The sequence below is a fragment of the Chiloscyllium punctatum genome, chromosome 6 (assembly GCF_047496795.1).
Source record: "Chiloscyllium punctatum isolate Juve2018m chromosome 6, sChiPun1.3, whole genome shotgun sequence".
Taxonomy (NCBI): Eukaryota; Metazoa; Chordata; class Chondrichthyes; order Orectolobiformes; family Hemiscylliidae; genus Chiloscyllium; species Chiloscyllium punctatum.
In genome coordinates, this window is record NC_092744.1 from 47055505 (window position 1) to 47073504 (window position 18000).

Consider the following 18000-nt stretch of genomic DNA (forward strand, 5'->3'; position numbering starts at 1 on the left):
TTCCTTAAAAAAGGAGACACTGAGTCAATAGATCTCTGCATGTGACAACTCTGCAGTCTTTCGCCATTGACACAATATCTTTTTATTCCTCCTAGATGGACGATTTTACTTTTCTCCAATTTACTCCACTTTCCAAATCTTTGCCCACTCACGGAACCTATTAATATCTCTTGTTAACCTCCTTAAGGAAATGTAGAATTTATTTGCAGGAGTAGGCCATTTGAGCTTGCTTCACCATTCACTATGATCATGGCTGATCATCCAACTCAGCACCCTCTTCCACTTTGCCTTTAATTTCTAAGAACTATATCTTTATCTTCCTTAAAAATCGGACAACACCAGGTTATAATGCAACAAATTTATTGGAGGCATTCTTGAAAGTCTTAATGTCCTCTTCACAACTTGCCATCCTACCTATCCTTGTGTCATTAAAAAATTTAACAACCAAACCTTAAGCACCTTCAAAAATTCTTATTTAAGAAAGAAACTTATATATAGAATTGTAAAAGCGTTCAGGCCTCAGCATTGATCCCTGTGGCATACCACATGTCACAACTTTCAACCGTAAAATGACCTGTTTACACCTATGCTATTTCCTATTAGCTCGCCAATCTCCTATCAAAACTAATATGCTGTCCACTGCACTATGACAGCTTTATTTTTTGCAACAACTTTTGCTATAGCACTTTTAAAATGTCTTCTTGAAATCTTAACACAGTACATCCACTGGATCCCTTTATCCAAGGCACGTTGCTTACTCAAAGAACTCTAACAGATTGGTTATGTGAAAGGGAAATTATTTTTAAATAATGTTCTTTGACTCTAAGTATCCTGCTATAATTTAGTCATAGAGTCATAGAGATGTACAGCATGGAAACAGACCCTTCAGTCTAACCTGTCCATGCCGACCAGATGTCCCAACCCAATCTAGACCCACCTGCCAGCACCCAGCCCATATCCCTCCAAATCCTTCCTATTCATATACCCATCCAAGTGCCTTTTAAATGTTGCAATTGTACTAGCCCCCACCACTTCCTCCGGCAGTTCATTCCATACACCTACCACCCTATGCTCCTTTATATATCTTTTATATCTTTCCCCTCTCACCCTAAACCTATGCCCTCTAGTTCTGGACTCCCCCACCCCAGGGAAAAGACTTTGTCTATTTACCCTATCCATGCCCCTCATGATTTTTCAAACCTCTAGAAGATCACCCCTCAGCCTCCGACGCTCCAGGGAAAACAGCCCCAGCCTGTTCAGCCTCTTCCTAAAGCTCAAATCCTCCAACCCTGGCAACATCCTTGTAAATCTTTTCTGAATCCTTTCAAGTTTCACAACATCTTTCTGATAGGAAGGAGACCAGAACTGCACGCAATATTCCAACAGTGGCCTAACCAATGTCCTGTACAGCTGCAATATTACCTCCCAACTCCTGTACTCAATATTCTGACCAATAAAGGAAAGCATACCAAACACCATCTACCTGCGACTCCACTTTCAAGGAGCTATGAACCTGCACTCCAAGGTCTCTTTGTTCAGCAACACTCCCTAGGACCTTACCATTAAGTGTATAAGTCCTGCTAAGATTTGCTTTCCTAAAATGCAGCACCTCGCATTTATCTGAAATTTATTTAGAAATAGCTTCTAATACCTTCCTTGTTGAGCTAAAAATGCACATAGCAACATCACCATCTACATGATTTAACAGAAGGTAAGTTGTGTTTACAAGTTTATTTGAGTTTATTTTTGCTGATGTAACTAGACACATAAAAGGAAACTTGTAGATATCCTTTGTATGGATTTCAAAAATTAATTTGGAAAGGTGCCTTACAAGAGGTTGCAATGCTAGATAATGACTCCTCAAATTTGGGATAATATCTGAGCATACTGAATGACTGGATAGTGGATATGCTGTAAAGAAAAGGATAAAGAGATCATTTTCAAGTAGATAGGCTGTAACCAATGGACTGCCATACAGCAGTGCCACAGTTACTTACAATCTACATTAATGACACGAAAAAGAAGAAGTTATGTATCTAAATTTGTTGATGATGCACAGCAAGATGGAAGTGTAAGTTGTGAGGACATACACAATACGTCAATGGGCAACAAGATGGCAGACGGAATGTGACGCGGATAAGTGAGAATGTATTCACTTTGGTAGTAAGAATAGAAGTGCAGAATCTTTTTGAAAAGATGTGAATCTTTTAAAAGTTGATAGTCAGAGAAGTTTGTGTTTACTCATACGAGAAGCACAGGACGTTAATATTCAAATACAACAATTAGGAAAAGAAAGATCATATTAACTATTATCACAAAGGAATTGCAGTACAGGAATAAAGAAATGAGCTACATTCTGTGGGGCTTTGCTAAGACCATATCTAAAGTATCATGCAGAGCTTTAGGCTTCATACCTATAATGAGTATGAAGACAATACAGTGAAGGTTCACTTGATTGCTTTCTGGAATGAAAGTTTTGAGGAAATGGTTATAAAGTTTTAACGTCATAAAAACATGGAAACAGATCCTTAAGTCCAACCAGTCCATGCCGAACATAGTGTCAAAGTACACTAGTCCCACCTGCCTGCTCCTGATCCATATCCTTCCAAACCTTTCCTATTCATGTACTTATCTTTTAAAATTTATACTTGTACCCACATCCATTACTTCCTCATTCCATATGCAAACCTCTCCCTGTGTAAAAAAAAATCCCCATCATGTCTTTTTTAAATCTCTCTCCTTTCACTTTAAAAATGTGCCCCATAGTCTTGAAATCCCGTAACTGAGGAAAAAGACAACTACCATTTACTTTATCTATACTCCTCATTATTTTATAAACCTCTTTAAAGTCACCTCTCAACCTCCTATGCTCCAGTGAAAATAGTCCCAGGTTATCCAGCCTTTCCTCTAAGTCAAACTTTCCATACCCAGCAACATTCTGGTAAATCTCTTCTAAACTCTTTACAGCTTAATAATATCCTTCCTATTGGTGGGTGACCTGATCTGGACACAGAATTCTAGAAGAGACCTCACCAATATCTTGTACAACCTCAACATAACATCCTAGCTTCTTTATTCAAAGGACTGAGCAATGAAGGCAAGTGTGCCAAACACCATTTTAACCACCCTGTCTATATTTGATGCAAAATTCAGAGAATCATGCAACTGAACCCCTAAGTCCCTTTGTTCCCAAGGCCCTACTATCATCTAAGCCCCACACTTGTTTGTGGTACCATAATGCAATATCTCGCATTTATCCAGATTGAACTCCACCTGCCATTTTTCAGCCCATTGACCCATTTGATCAAGATCCCTTTGCAATCTCGGAAAACCTTGTGAGTAAATTGGGCAACATCTCAGGGGTTTAGAAGAATGAGGGGTGATCTGTAGAATCATGCCAGGGTTATAAATGGACTAGATCTAGTAGACACTAAGAAAGTGATTCTTCTCACTGACAAATCTAGAAGATAAAGGCACAGCTTCAGGATAAGAAATTGATCATGTAGCACTGAGTTGAGGAGAAATGTTGTCGCTCAGAGAGGGTGTGAATCTTTGGAAATGTCTGCCCCAGATTGTTGTGACTGTTCCATTGTTGAATATAAGTATGGCTGAAGCAGATCGAATTTTAGTCTCTCAGGGAATTGAGGGCTATGGGGAGCAGGTGGAAAAATGGACTGGAAGCAGATCCCTCATGATTGCACTGAATGGCACAGCAGGCTCAACATAGAAAATAGGTGCGAGAGTAGGCTATTTGACCCTTCAAACCTACGCTACCAAGAGGCTGTATGGCTCACTCCTACTCCATATCTGACATTCTTCATATTAGGTGATATTTTTTATTCAGTAATAAAAACTCAAATATCCATTATACAATATAAACTAAGAAATAACTGACATCAGTTGATCCTAACGACTTCATCAATTGATGGTAGATTGCATTTTTTTAGATGTGTACAGATGCTGAGGGTTATGAAAAAGAGAAATTGCCTTGGCAAAACTATTGCTAGTCTGGATTAGAGTGGTGCTGGAAAAGCACAGCAGGTCAGGCAACATCCAAGGAACAGGAAAATCAACGTTTCGAGTAAAAGCCCTTCATCAGGATGAAGGGCGTTTGCCCAAAACGTCAATTTTCCTGCTCCTTGGATGCTGCCTGACCTGCTGTGCTTTTCCAGAACCACTCTAATCCAGACTCTGGTTTCCAGCATCTGCAGTCCTCGTTTTTACCTAAAACAATTACTAACCACATATCACGTATTCAGCATGAGTATGCATTGTGGAAAACATATAATTGACAAGAGAAACCAGCAAACTTTAAGTTGCATTTTCTCTCAAAGGAAATCTGAGAGACCAGTCCTACAAGAAGCTTCAAAAGAACTATATTTTGTGAGCTAAAGTAGGCTTATAATCATAATTTCTTCTTAAGCATTCACACTTCATCTCCTCTGGCAGCTACCTCATTGTGCTCTGATTTATAGAAAATGCTAACTTGCACGTCTAATGTTTAACGAATTGCTACCTAGTATTCTCTTTGTTTCCTTTAATCAAAATTAGTTTGTGGTTAAAGCATTTTTCATTTTATATGTTATTTTATATTATTATTTACCAGTCCGACACAGAATTCTGGGATAAAATGCAAGATGAATGGGAAGAAATGGCACGTAGGAATTGGATAGCAGGAAGTGAACAGCCAGCAACAAATACAAATATCTCCCCACATGAGAAGGTGACCTTGAAAATATGATCTTCACAATTTGTTGTTTTTCTAATTACATTTTTACAAGTGTCAAATTTTTGGTTGATTCTTATTTATATTCAAATTCAACCTGAAAATGGTGACAACAAATTCGTTGTTCCTGGCAGAAGTGAGGAGAATACAGAACAAGAAGTGCAACCTTTAAATCTATTATTACTTCATTATTTACGTAAGAGATTTTAATCTTTGTGGATTTGGTGTAACTGTGGTACTGACCATTTAAAACAGTAGACTAATGAACAGTTGACAGAGTCAAACAAATGGTGAGTGGATAGTGCTTTAATTATTAATGAAGCAATTTAATTAATTGTTGTAACCCAACAAACAAGAACAGCAACATAATAGTGAATAGATTAAGCTATCAGTAACAGAACAATTTAATTCTACAAATTAGATAATTAATTTTTGCAACTTTTTTTCAAGAGATGTTATTCATTCCAATTAACCTTTACTACAGGGCTATTATTTTCACACCGACAATCCCTTCAAAGACTGGCCCAATGCATTTGAGGAAGCTCTTAAAAAGCAGAAGGAAGGAGATCTGCCCAATGCTGTCTTACTATTAGAATCAGCGATTTTGCAAGATCCCTATGATGCAGAGGTGGGCTGATGATATTTAATCATGGATTATATGTTAATACACTGATAATAATTCCAAAACATATGGCAGGAGCTTTGCATGTAAATCTGAATGTTGAAATATTATTAGTGGGGTTATAACTATTGAGACAAAGCAGATTATACAGTTTATCACTAATGTTTGCAACCTACTATGTAAACTGATTTAAGTCTTTTGAAGCAACAATATACACTTGTATAACACCATTATCATAGTAAATTATCTTTAGATACTTGCTGTTATAAATCCAGATACAAAGAGCCAAATCTTTCTTTTTCTTGGTTGTCAGGTTTAGAGTGGGAATTCCAGAGCTTGTGGAATCACAGGCTTGGTTCCCAGTGTGTCGCAATTTAAAATTAGTGAAAAGTCTGAGGCCAAATTGGTGGACCTTATAGATTTATTAGTATTAACCTTGCTTGTTCTGTCCCTTTTAGTTCTCCATGCCAGATACATCACTGATGAATGGGACAGTCACATATAAGCTGTTCATTCCATCTGCCTAGCAGTGAAGTAGATTAGATTAGATTACTTACAGTATGGAAACAGGTCCTTCGGCCCAACAAGTCCACACCGACCCGCCGAAGCGCACCCACCCAAACCCATTCCCCTACATATACCCCTGCACCTAATACTACGGGCAATTTAGCATGGCCAATTCACCTAACCTGCACATCTTTGGACTGTGGGAGGAAACCGGAGCACCCGGAGGAAACCCACGCAGATACTGGGAGAATGTGCAAACTCCACACAGTCAGTCGCCTGAGGCGGGAGTTGAACCCGGGTCTCTGGCGCTGTGAGGCACTTAACAATGTGCCACCATGCCGCCCAAAACTTACTGATCCAAATGTTACTCTGTTTCTTTGCTACTGCCCCAGCCAATTGTTGCAGTTAAACTTGGCCACAGAAAAAGCTCATCTCCAAGCACCCAAACACATTGCTTCGCTTTTATATGAATTTCTGCTGGCAGAAATGTCTGTCCAAATAGACTGACAGAGATAGGTTCTGGCTTGGTAAGGGGATCAAGGGTTATGGGGAGAAGGCTGGAGAATGAGGTTGAGAAATATATTAACCTCATGTTTGAAAGGCCTAGTTGGCCCATGACTCGATGGGCTGAATGACCTAGTTCTGCTTCGATATCCTATGGTCTTATGGTCATACAGAAAAATCCTGCATGTCACTTCTATCAAGCAGAAGCATCCCATCCAAGAGACCTTTGCTCAAACCTAGCAAAACTCATCAAGCAGTGTTTTGAAACATCACTGTATTTTGTCCAGGTGGTAAAAAGAAATCAGAATGGAATATTGTACTGATCGAAAAGTAAATGTGGAACCCTTGGTGGGAAATTAATAATGGGGAGCAAGGAAATAGAAGGCAATTTAAACCAATATTTTGCTTGGTCTTCACTGTGCAGGACACTATAAAAGTGTCAAGGATAACAGACTAGCAAGGTGTGAAGGGAGATTCTCAAAGTAGGCAACATAGTTACAAAATAAGGGGAGGCTAATTTAAAACTGAGATGGAAAGGATCTTTTTTCTCCCAGAGGAACTTTTGTCCCCAGAGAGTTGTGGAGGCAAGATCACCAAAAGTATTTAAAGAGGAAGTGGTATATCTTTGCAATTTTAGGGAGTTGTGGACGATGGTGACCTGGCACAAAAGAGGGGTTGAGGCCTGCGGCAGATCAGCCATGAACTTGTGGAACGATAGGTCAGGCTTGAGGATCCAAATGCCTGCTCCTGTTCTTATTTCCTATGATATTGTATTTGATGGTTTACATCTGTGTATACTTTGTTCACCTTACTTTCATTGAAGGTACTTCATCTGTCAATTTGCAAGTTTACATTGATACAGCGGGTGTAGAGATTATTTCTGTGTATTCCAGAAATGCTACCTGTCACTCACGATATGCAAAAGCCTGAGTTCTTCTTCATCCAAACAATATGATGTTTCTTGTAATAAGTGTGACTAGCATTTTAGGCACAGCCCAACTTGAAACAGCTTAGTCCCACTGGGAATATGTGTTGGCGATTCACATGACAATGTTGAAACCATATCTCTTAACGCTACTCCTTTCAAGAGTATAATTCCTCATTAAGAAACGATATAGTGAAGTTACTTGTGCAGTCTGAAAGTAAAGTTTCTGCTCCCTATCAAATATTGTGGAGTGAATTCAGTTTATTTATATGCATGCTATTCACCCAGTCCGCAGCTATGTTGAAACATAGCATTTCTTTTTTGAGAGGAACTTATTTTATTACATGATATCCTCTTAACACTGTTATCAATTTGTCTTGGCCATGTTCCATCTGTGTTTGTATGAATCATGTTCTTCCTGCTTATTCTGCATGAAACCACCTAGCACTGTAAACTTTGGAAAAATGACCTCAGGCACTTTACAGAAACAATTCATAGGAGCACAAAATAGAGGGATTTATTCAACCAATCAAATGGGCCTTTATAAAAACTTTCTCATTTGCACATCTTTTCCGATGGTATTTCAATTATTTGCCTACTATATAAGATGGTTTATAAGTTGACGATTTAAACCTTGAAATATCCCAGCAAAAATGGGAATAAAAATACACTGTTGACATGGTTGTAAGTGGTCACCAACTCTGGTGTTCATCATGAAGGGACTGTTTGGACATGTCTTAAAATCTGGCACATCTTCACATGCCAACACTTATCACTAGGTGCAGTGATTAAGCAGATAATAAGATACCATTGAGTAAAATGTCAGTTTATGGGTTGTAAACTTGAGGTTCATAACTACTGTGAGTATTGCACATAATGGCTGATCAGTTTTCGCCAAATAAATTTATAAACAATAACTTTTGTGACAGAGAAAAGGGGATGTCTTTTATACTAGGGTGGTGTATATACCGTGATCTACTGTACTTCCCAGTGTGTTTAGAGGTTTAGCATAACTTTTTCTTTGTACCTATATCTCTCTATGAGCTGAAGTTCACATATGTCTTTTTGGCACTCAGTGTAACTTGTCTTGCTACCTCCAAGATTTGAATACATGCTCCCTAGGTCCCTCTGTCCCTGCATGTCTTTTAAAATACCAACATAAAACAAATAAGATACTAGGTAAAAACAATGACATGGTTGTAAGTGGTCACCAACTCTGGTGTTCATCGTGAAGGGACTGTTGAAGATGCTGGAAACCAGATTCTGGATTAGTGTTGCTGGAAGAGCACAGCAGTTCAGGCAGCATCCAAGTAGCTTCGAAATCAACATTTCGGGCAAAAGCCCTTCATCAGGAATAAAGCCTGAAGCGTGGAGCGATAAGCTAGAGGAGGGTGGGGGTAGGGAGAAAGTAGCATAGAGTACAGTGGGTGAGTGGGGGAGGGGATAAAGGTGATAGGTCAGGGAGGAGAGGGTGGAGTGGATAGGTGGAAAAGGAGATAGGCAGGTAGGACAAGTCCGGACAAGTCATGGGGACAGTGCTGAGCTGGAAGTTTAGAACTAGGGTGAGGTGGGGGAAGGGGAAATGAGGAAACTGTTGAAGTCCACATTGATGCCCTGGGGTTGAAGTGTTCCGAGGCGGAAGATGCGATGTTCTTCCTCAAGGCGTCTGGTGGTGAGGGAGCGGCGGCGAAGGAGGCCCAGGACCTCCATGTCCTCAGCAGAGTGGGAGGGGGAGTTGAAATGTTGGGCCACGGGGCGGTGTGGTTGATTGGTGCTGGTGTCCCGGAGATGTTCCCTAAAGCGCTCTGCTAGGAGGCGCCCAGTCTCCCCAATGTAGAGGAGACCGCATCGGGAGCAACGGATACAATAAATTATATTAGTGGATGTGCAAGTAAAACTTTGATGGATGTGGAAGGCTCCTTTAGGGCCTTGGATAGAGGTGAGGGAGGAGGTGTGGCCAACGTGGCTACGTAGAGCAATTGATCTTCCGTAATTACACCGGCACCACTCCCCACCTCTTCCTCTGCTACATTGATGACTGCATTGGCGCCACCTCGTGCTCCCGCGAGGAGGTTGAGCAATTCATCAACTTCACCAACACATTCCACCCTGACCTTAAATTTACCTGGACCATCTCTGACACCTCCCTCCCCTTCCTGGACCTCTCCATCTCCATTAATGACGACCAACTTGACACTGACATTTTTTACAAACCCACCGACTCCCACAGCTACCTGGATTACACCTCTTCCCACCCTACCCCTTGCAAAAATGCCATCCCGTATTCCCAATTCCTCCACCTCTGCTCCCAGAAGGACCAGTTCCACCACAGAACACACCAGATGGCCTCCTTCTTTAGAGACCGCAATTTCCCTTCCCACGTGGTTAAAGATGCCCTCCAATGCATCTCCTCTACATCCCGCACCTCCGCCCTCAGACTCCACCCCTCCAACCATAACAAGGACAGAACGCCCCTGGTGCTCACCTTCCACCCTACCAACCTTCGCATAAACCAAATCATCCGCCGACATTTCCGCCACCTCCAAACAGACCCCACCACCAGGGATATATTTCCCTCCCCACCCCTTTCCGCCTTCCGCAAAGACCGTTCCCTCCGTGACTACCTGGTCAGGTCCATGCCCACCTACAACCCACCCTCCAATCCTGGCACTTTCCCCTGCCACCGTAGGAACTGTAAATCCTGCGCCCACACCTCCTCCCTCACCTCTATCCAAGGCCCTAAAGGAGCCTTCCACGTCCATCAAAGTTTTACATGCACATCCACTAATATAATTTATTGTATCCGTTGCTCCCGATGCGGTCTCCTCTACACTGGGGAGACTGGGCGCCTCCTAGCAGAGCGCTTTAGGGAACATCTCCGGGACACCCGCACCAATCAACCACACCGCCCCGTGGCCCAACATTTCAACTCCCCCTCCCACTCTGCCGAGGACATGGAGGTCCTGGGCCTCCTTCACCGCCGCTCCCTCACCACCAGACGCCTGGAGGAAGAACGTCTCATCTTCCGCCTCGGAACACTTCAACCCCAGGGCATCAATGTGGACTTCAACAGTTTCCTCATTTCCCCTTCCCCCACCTCACCCTAGTTCTAAACTTCCAGCTCAGCACTGTCCCCATGACTTGTCCTACCTGCCTATCTCCTTTTCCACCTATCCACTCCACCCTCTCTTCCCTGACCTATCACCTTCATCCCCTCCCCCACTCACCCATTGTACTCTAAGCTACTTTCTCCCCACCCCCACCCTCCTCTAGCCTATCTCTCCATGCTTCAGGCTCACTGCCTTTATTCCTGATGAAGGGCTTTTGCCCGAAACATCGATTTCGAAGCTACTTGGATGCTGCCTGAACTGCTGTGCTCTTCCAGCACCACTAATCCAGAATATGTATCCTGCTGATGTATTCCTTACCTATTTACTACAATCCATCTCCAAAGTTTCAAATTATGGCATGCATATAACTTCCAAACCCACAAACTCTCAACTACTAACCTGTTAGTGTGACATTAGGAATAAGAAAAATATGAGAATGTATGATAGAGGATGTGACAACTGGGGCGGAATCTTCCTGGGTTCTATTGATGTGAGCTATGGTGGGATGTTTGGTAGAATTGCCTAAGTGCAGCAAGGCCCATCTCACATTGGGATCAACACACACCATCTTTTACACTTTGGGCAAGGGGAGTGGTAAGAATCTCACTAGGCAATTGACAGTCATTATTTCTTGTTAAAATCTCGTTTACAGCCCACTCGTCTCACTAATAAACAGCCTTCCATTACCAAACTCACCAAATATTCTTAATGTCAAGAAAATCAGACTGAGAACCTGGTGGATTCATCTTACCACTTGATCTAAGTAATCTCTATGTTGAAAATTGGGCATCAACATCTCAGGGCATGCTGTGTGGACACCAGTCATGTGTATCCCATGTTCATGGACATCGGTTTCTAATACAGTATGTGCAAGACTCTAAAAACCTTCATAGCATACCTCTGATCCATTTACAGGTCACTTCTGCACTTCAGTAGTACACCTTGGGCTATACCAGCAACAATCATTGTAATGTTGCTGCAACAACACTTTGCATTCCAGCCTCTGGACTGGATCAGGCTGTGTCTCCAGGTTGTTTACCTGGTGTCATAATTCTCATTCATTCTTAGCCCACCTGGATGTTCACAACATCCCTGACTTTTAAATTGCCTTGCCTTTTTGTAATCTTATCCAGAGCATCTGTGCTCATAATATGCCTGTCTTGCCTTGCCTTTTAGTGCAGATATAAGATATGCAATAAATAATTTTGTATGTGTGTGTGTGTGTGTGTATATATACGTATGTATGTGTGTGTATATATATGTATGTGTGTGTGTATATAAAATCCTGTAATTTGAAATAGGATGAAACTGGCAATGTCGAAAAACCTGTTATCTATAAAATATTGTATCTTTTTCTTTAAACATTGCAATTGTATTGCATTTTCCTGAACATAATTTATTATTAATATTGTTGGTATGTCCACAGGCTTGGCAGTACTTGGGTACCACACAAGCAGATAATGAAAATGAACAAGCTGCCATTGTTGCTCTCCAGAGGTAAACTCTGATAAAACAAAATGTCTCCACTATTTTCTATACCAGCACAGGCTAATTATAATATGTGATTTTCTCTGCATGACATAATTTGATCCATGGATGAATGAGTTAATTTTTGTTAGTTATACAAAATTCAGATAATCAAAATGGGTTTAGTAAGGAGGAGGAATCTGATATGAACATTTATAAATGCAGAAATGTTTATGACTGACTTCATAAACCTTAGGGAGAAAACATGGTCAAAGTTGCAATGAACAAGACATTCTCCCCCTCCTCTTTCAAATCGCTTTAACATATACTTGTCTTCACTTGGCATTTATTCTCAATGTAGTAAGAACAAGAACTTCACATACTAGGTCCCATATATTATTGGTAAAGGAAACCGAGTTGAAGGTGAGAATGTGTGAGTGGTATATGTTGACTACAGATACAAAGTCCATTTGCCTGCACAATATGTACATATGGTGCTTTCTACTACAATTGGTGCATGTGGCTAATCAACAATTTCTGCTGGACATAAACCCTTTCAACTTTTCAGCTTTAGATTTTAAAGCATTACTTTAAAACAATCTGCAAAAAAAAAATGCTGCATTGGATGTGAGACATCTAAATTAATCAATCCAAGTACAATGGAGAATCTCCTGAAAGATGGATTATATACTGAATGACTGACTGTCATTTGAAGTAGTATTAATTAGAATTAATAATATAATTACCCAAGTTGTTTGGCTTAATATTTTCCACACTATTTAACTGTATTTTCAGTAGACTCTTGTCAGTCCTTCTGATCTTATAATTTCCAAAGCATTTGAGTATGATGTAAATTGAAAACTGTTATACCACACTAGTCTATGGAAATAACAGCAGATCGATGTTCCTTCCAGATGTCTAGAACTGCAGTCTTGCAACTTGGTTGCTCTGATGGCATTGGCAGTAAGCTTGACCAACACAGGTCTGCAACAAGAGGCCAGTGAAGCCCTGAAAAACTGGATTAGGCATAACCCCAAGTACAAATATCTAATACGGGGGAAAACTGGCTCTCCAGCCCTTGGGAGAAAAGAATGTAAAGAAATTGATGACAGGTAAATGCAGAATTGTTTTAGGCTATGCTGAAGAACTTGTTTTACAAACTTAATTCCTATTCTACTCTAAGAAATTAAATTTGCATACAACCTATTTTAATTGCATGATTCAATAAATTCACATAGATATAATTAGAAAAATTGCTTTTAGCTATTCAATACTCAATTCCTATAAACATTTTCAGTTCATCCCTTGCAGAAGTGAAAGACTTGTTTTTGAAAGCAGCCCAACAGAATTCTGATACAATAGATCCAGACCTTCAGACTGGACTAGGTGTACTCTTTAACCTCAGTGGAGAATACAACAAAGCTGTTGAGGCATTCAATGCTGCCCTCACAATTAGACCACAGGTAAAATCTCATTGTTTTAAACAATTGCATATTTTTATGATAAAGCATTCTCTAATTTCTGGCTTAGCTACACCTTTTCACTTCACAATACTAAATTGGAAAGAGACCATGACAATAAAATTAGTTATATTTTGTTAGAAAGGGGTGGTTATTATATTTATTATCCTTTCTCTTTTTGATATTTCATTTTGGCTTCATTCTACCACAATCCTATATACAATGACAATGAAAGATGAAATGAACAGTGAAACATTATGATCATTTTTATGCCTGTGAATTATTGGTTTATTGTCCAACATGACTATTTCACAAAACAACAGATTCAGTGATCATATAAGCAACAAATAGTCCTATTTCAACCCACTGTAATGTATGTGGTTCTCATTTCATATGAGAATTAGCTATAAACTAAAAGGTTTATTTAATCATTAAACTGTATATGAATAGTAGTAAGCAGGGCAAAACATTATTGAACCCGATTTCGTGATCAAAAATTAATGAACACTTGGCCATTACCATTCTGTAGGTTTTTGCACTGGAAATTCTTGTCTGCTAACTAACCAGAAAGCACAGAGCATCTGAGAGCTGTATAAACAGCTAGGAACTGTGTGTTCCCATAATCAGTCAGATTGAAAAATTGTTAATCAGTGGTTCAGAACTTGAGCCTGGAGTGCCACAACTGTAAATTTGATGTCAAGTCAGGCACAGCTGCCTAAAGACAGACTAAATGAGATGAGAAAGTTCAGTTTAAAAAGTTATGTTATGTCATTTTCAATAATAAAATCTGAACAGATGAAGCTACTCTTGTAAAGAAAATCTCTGTTCGACACTTCTTGGGCAACAATTAAAACTTGACACACTGAAGAGACACAGTGAAATGGACAAACCCTGAGTGTTTCTGATACATTTGTTGAAGATAACAGACAAGCACTGCAACCTCACACAATATCACTAAGTTTGCAGATGACACAAAGGTGGGCGGATAAGCTGTCTGGAGGATGGAGAGATGCATTGGTAAGATGTGGACAAGTTGAGTGAGTGGGAAAATGCATGACAGATGAAGTATAACATGGATAAATGCAAGGTTATCCATGTTGGTAGCAAAAACGGGGACGAAGAGTGCGGTGCTGGAAAAGTACAGCTGGTCAGGCAGCATCTGAGGAGCAGGAGAATAGACGTTTCGGGCATAAGCCCTTCATCCTGATGAAACATGCCAAAAACAGGGAGACAAATTGATACCTGAATGGCCATAGATTGGGAAAGCAGGAGCTGCAATGAGACCTGAATATCCTTGCATATCAGTTGCTGAAAGTAAACATGCAGGTGCAGCAGGTGGTGAAGAACAGGAATGTGTGTTGCCCTTCATAGGGAGAGAGTTCAAGTACAGGAGTGGGGACGTCTTGCTGCAGTTGTACAGGACCTTGGTGAGACCACACCTGTCGTATTTTACACTGTTTGGTCTCCTTGTCTGAGAAAAAATGTTCTGGCTGTGGAGGGAGTGCAACAAAGGTTCATCAGACTGATTCCTGGGATGGCAAGACTGACAGGAGAAACTGCATAAGCTAGGACAATATTACTCGAATTAAACTTTTGAAGAATAATGGGTTGAAGCCAAAATAATGAATGCGTTTGTGAAAGAGTTAGATATCGTTCTTAGGTTTAAAGGGATAAGGTGGAATGGAATTCTGAGTTGGATGATCATATTGAATAGTACAGCAGGCTACAGGGGCTGAATGGCCTGTCCTTGCTCCTGTTTCTTGATGCTTAAAGAGATATATTTATTCTGCAATTTGGCAACAAGCAGAACGTCTCTGAGACAAACTTCTTGATTTCCACATTTTATCAAACGCGGACAATAATTAAGTTTGAAGTGGCAAATATCATTTACACCACATAGGTGGCAGGCAATGGTCATCTCCAACAAGAGAGCATCTGACCACCAGCCCAAGAAATTCAATGACATTACCATTGGTTAATCTCCCACTATCAACACCCTTGGAGTTACCATTGAGCATAAACTGAAATGGACCAACCATTTGCACATCATGGCTACAACAGCAGGTCAAAGGCAAGGAATTCTGCGAGTGACTCACCAAAGCTTGCGCACCTTCCACAAGGCACAAAGCAGGAGTGTGGTAGAACACAGCCCTCTTGCCTGGATGAGTGCAGCTCTAATAACCCTTAAGAAGTTGATGCCATCCAGGACGAAGCAGTCCACTTGATTGGCCTTCATCTACAAACATTCACTTCCTTCACCACCATATGTGTACCATCTAGAAGATACATTGTAGAAGTTCACCAAGGCTCTCTAGACATCACTTTCTAAACCCATAACCACTACCATTTCGGACAAGGGTAGCAGATATGTGGGGACACCACTACCCATAGGTTCCCTGTCAAGCCACACACCATCCTACATTAAATTTGATTCCCTACAGGGTGGAAACATGTCCTTTGGCCCAACTCAGTCTACACCGACCCTCTGAAGAGTAACCCACCCAGACCCATTTCCCTCTGACTAATGCACTTAACACTATGGGCAATTTAGCATGGCCAATTCACCTGACTTGCACATCTTTGTGACTGTGGGAGGAAACCCACGCCGACACGGGGAGAATGTGCAAACTCCACACAGACAGTCTGCCCGAGGCTGGAATTGAACCTGGGACCCTGGTGCTGTGAGGCAGCAGTGCTAACCACTGAGCCACTGTGCCACCCATAACTATATAGGTTTTCATTCAGTTTCACCAGGTCAATCCTTGAGCTCCTTTCATCACATGTTGGTCTATCTACACCAAATAGATCACAGCAATTTGAGAAAGCAACTCAATATCACCTTCTCAATGTCAACTATCAGAGTAAGCTGTAAAAACAGATAAAGTGCTGGAGAAACGCAACAGGTCTAGCAGCATCTGAGGCGACAGCAAGAGTTAATTTTTCAACTCCAGTGTGACTGAAAAAGTCATACCAAATTCAATGTTAACTGTTTTATCTCTCCACATATGCTGCCAGACCTGCTGAATTTCTTCAGCATCTGTTTGTTTTAGATTTCCAGCATCTGCAGTATTTTGCTCTTATTAATAACAAGAGCCAATAATAAATGCTGGTCCAGCAGTGATGCCACATTCCGTGAAAGAACAAAAAATAGACATTGTATTTTAGTATCGTTGGAATGCCACAAAAAAGCAATTTATGAGAGTCAGAATTTCTGAACAAATATTATCACAATCATGTTTCTATATGCACAATCATTATGCAGATGTCATTAAATTTAAATTTAGTGCATTAACAACTTAGTTTTCAAAGTAGCTGAGATAAAACACACAGAACTGTGATACAAAAGCTTTAAATATTCTGATGTAAATTTTGTCAATTTGAATTTCTCTGACAATAGTTTTTAAAATGCTTTCATACTTTCAAGGACTATTTGTTGTGGAATCGTCTTGGAGCCACGTTAGCAAATGGAGATCGGAGTGAAGAAGCTGTTGAGGCTTATCAAAGAGCCTTGGAAATTCAACCTGGCTTCATCCGATCAAGGTACAATCTGGGAATCAGTTGCATAAACCTGGGAGCTTACAGGTAAGTGCTAAATTCGATTTTCCTTGATATTTACATTTGTTATTCTGACTGGTTTTATTGAAGAGAGTAATTCAGAATTGGGGATTTGAGCAAATTTCTTCCATTTTGAACATATATTAGTTGAATCAAGTGCTTCAAAGTGCAGCATAGCGCTTTTGCTCTTTCAAATGTGGTTGGTTACTCTGTTCAGAAAAGTGCAGAAGAGGGTCCTGGACCAAACTATTTCAATCTTGATGCTCCAAAATAAGATGTTTGCTGATGCTTCCACAATGTTCAGAATTATTTGCAACTTGTGGTTCAAGAATTCACAATCTATGATTTGAACTTGCATTTTGCATTGTGTTTTTTACAACTTCAAGTCATCAGTGTTTTCCGGCCAATGTAGTATTATCTGAAGAGTAGTCATTCTAATGTAACAACTGATTTATGCACTGCATGGACCTACATATCATAAAGCGATAATGACCAGATAATCTGTTTTAGAGATGTTTGTTGAGAGATAAATATTGGCCAGAAGTTCGGGAAAAGTGCTGTTCAAATGTTCCATGAATCCTCTGCATCATCAGTTTCATTTTTCATTTGAAAAATGGCAACAACCTCTCTATTACACTGAAATACCAGCCTGGATTCTGTGCGTATGTCTCCAGCATAAGACAGAAGTACCAGAACTTAATTCTGTGGTGAAAGTTCAAGCACTGAGCCAATGATGATAACTAATTGTGAAATGATTGAAAACACAAAGAGACAGGAAAACCCATGCAAACCTGGAACCTTCGTATTGCCTGATTTAAGCATCAGACACTCATTTGTTGAAATTATTTTGAAAATTGGATAAAGAGTCAAATAAACACAGGCTATGGGGAAGGTGGAGATTTTGGGATTGACTAAGTGGAGTGTGCTTTCAAAGATGTGATGGGGCAAATAGCCTTCTTCAGTACTCTACTCATTCCATATATATTGTGTTGGAAAGCTCTGAGTGGGCAAACAGTAATTACAGCAACAGTAAATGTTGTATTAAACAAAGCAGCTTTAAGACAGAGACCAATGCGGATAGTTCAGACTTTGGGGGTTGGGCAAGTTTGGAAGGGTAGCATTGA

At 40.4% G+C, this 18000-nt stretch overlaps 1 protein-coding gene across 2 annotated transcripts in view; it reads left to right on the forward strand.

The window, feature by feature from the left end:
* Positions 1-18000, forward strand: part of pex5la (peroxisomal biogenesis factor 5-like a) — a 163665-nt gene that overhangs the window by 129934 nt on the left and 15731 nt on the right. For both annotated transcript variants that reach the window (XM_072572565.1, XM_072572566.1), the window contains 6 exons: positions 4607-4723; positions 5211-5354; positions 11821-11891; positions 12776-12973; positions 13159-13324; positions 16746-16903. In XM_072572565.1, the coding sequence (XP_072428666.1) occupies positions 4607-4723; positions 5211-5354; positions 11821-11891; positions 12776-12973; positions 13159-13324; positions 16746-16903 (854 nt within the window). The remainder of the gene's footprint in view (positions 1-4606; positions 4724-5210; positions 5355-11820; positions 11892-12775; positions 12974-13158; positions 13325-16745; positions 16904-18000) is intronic.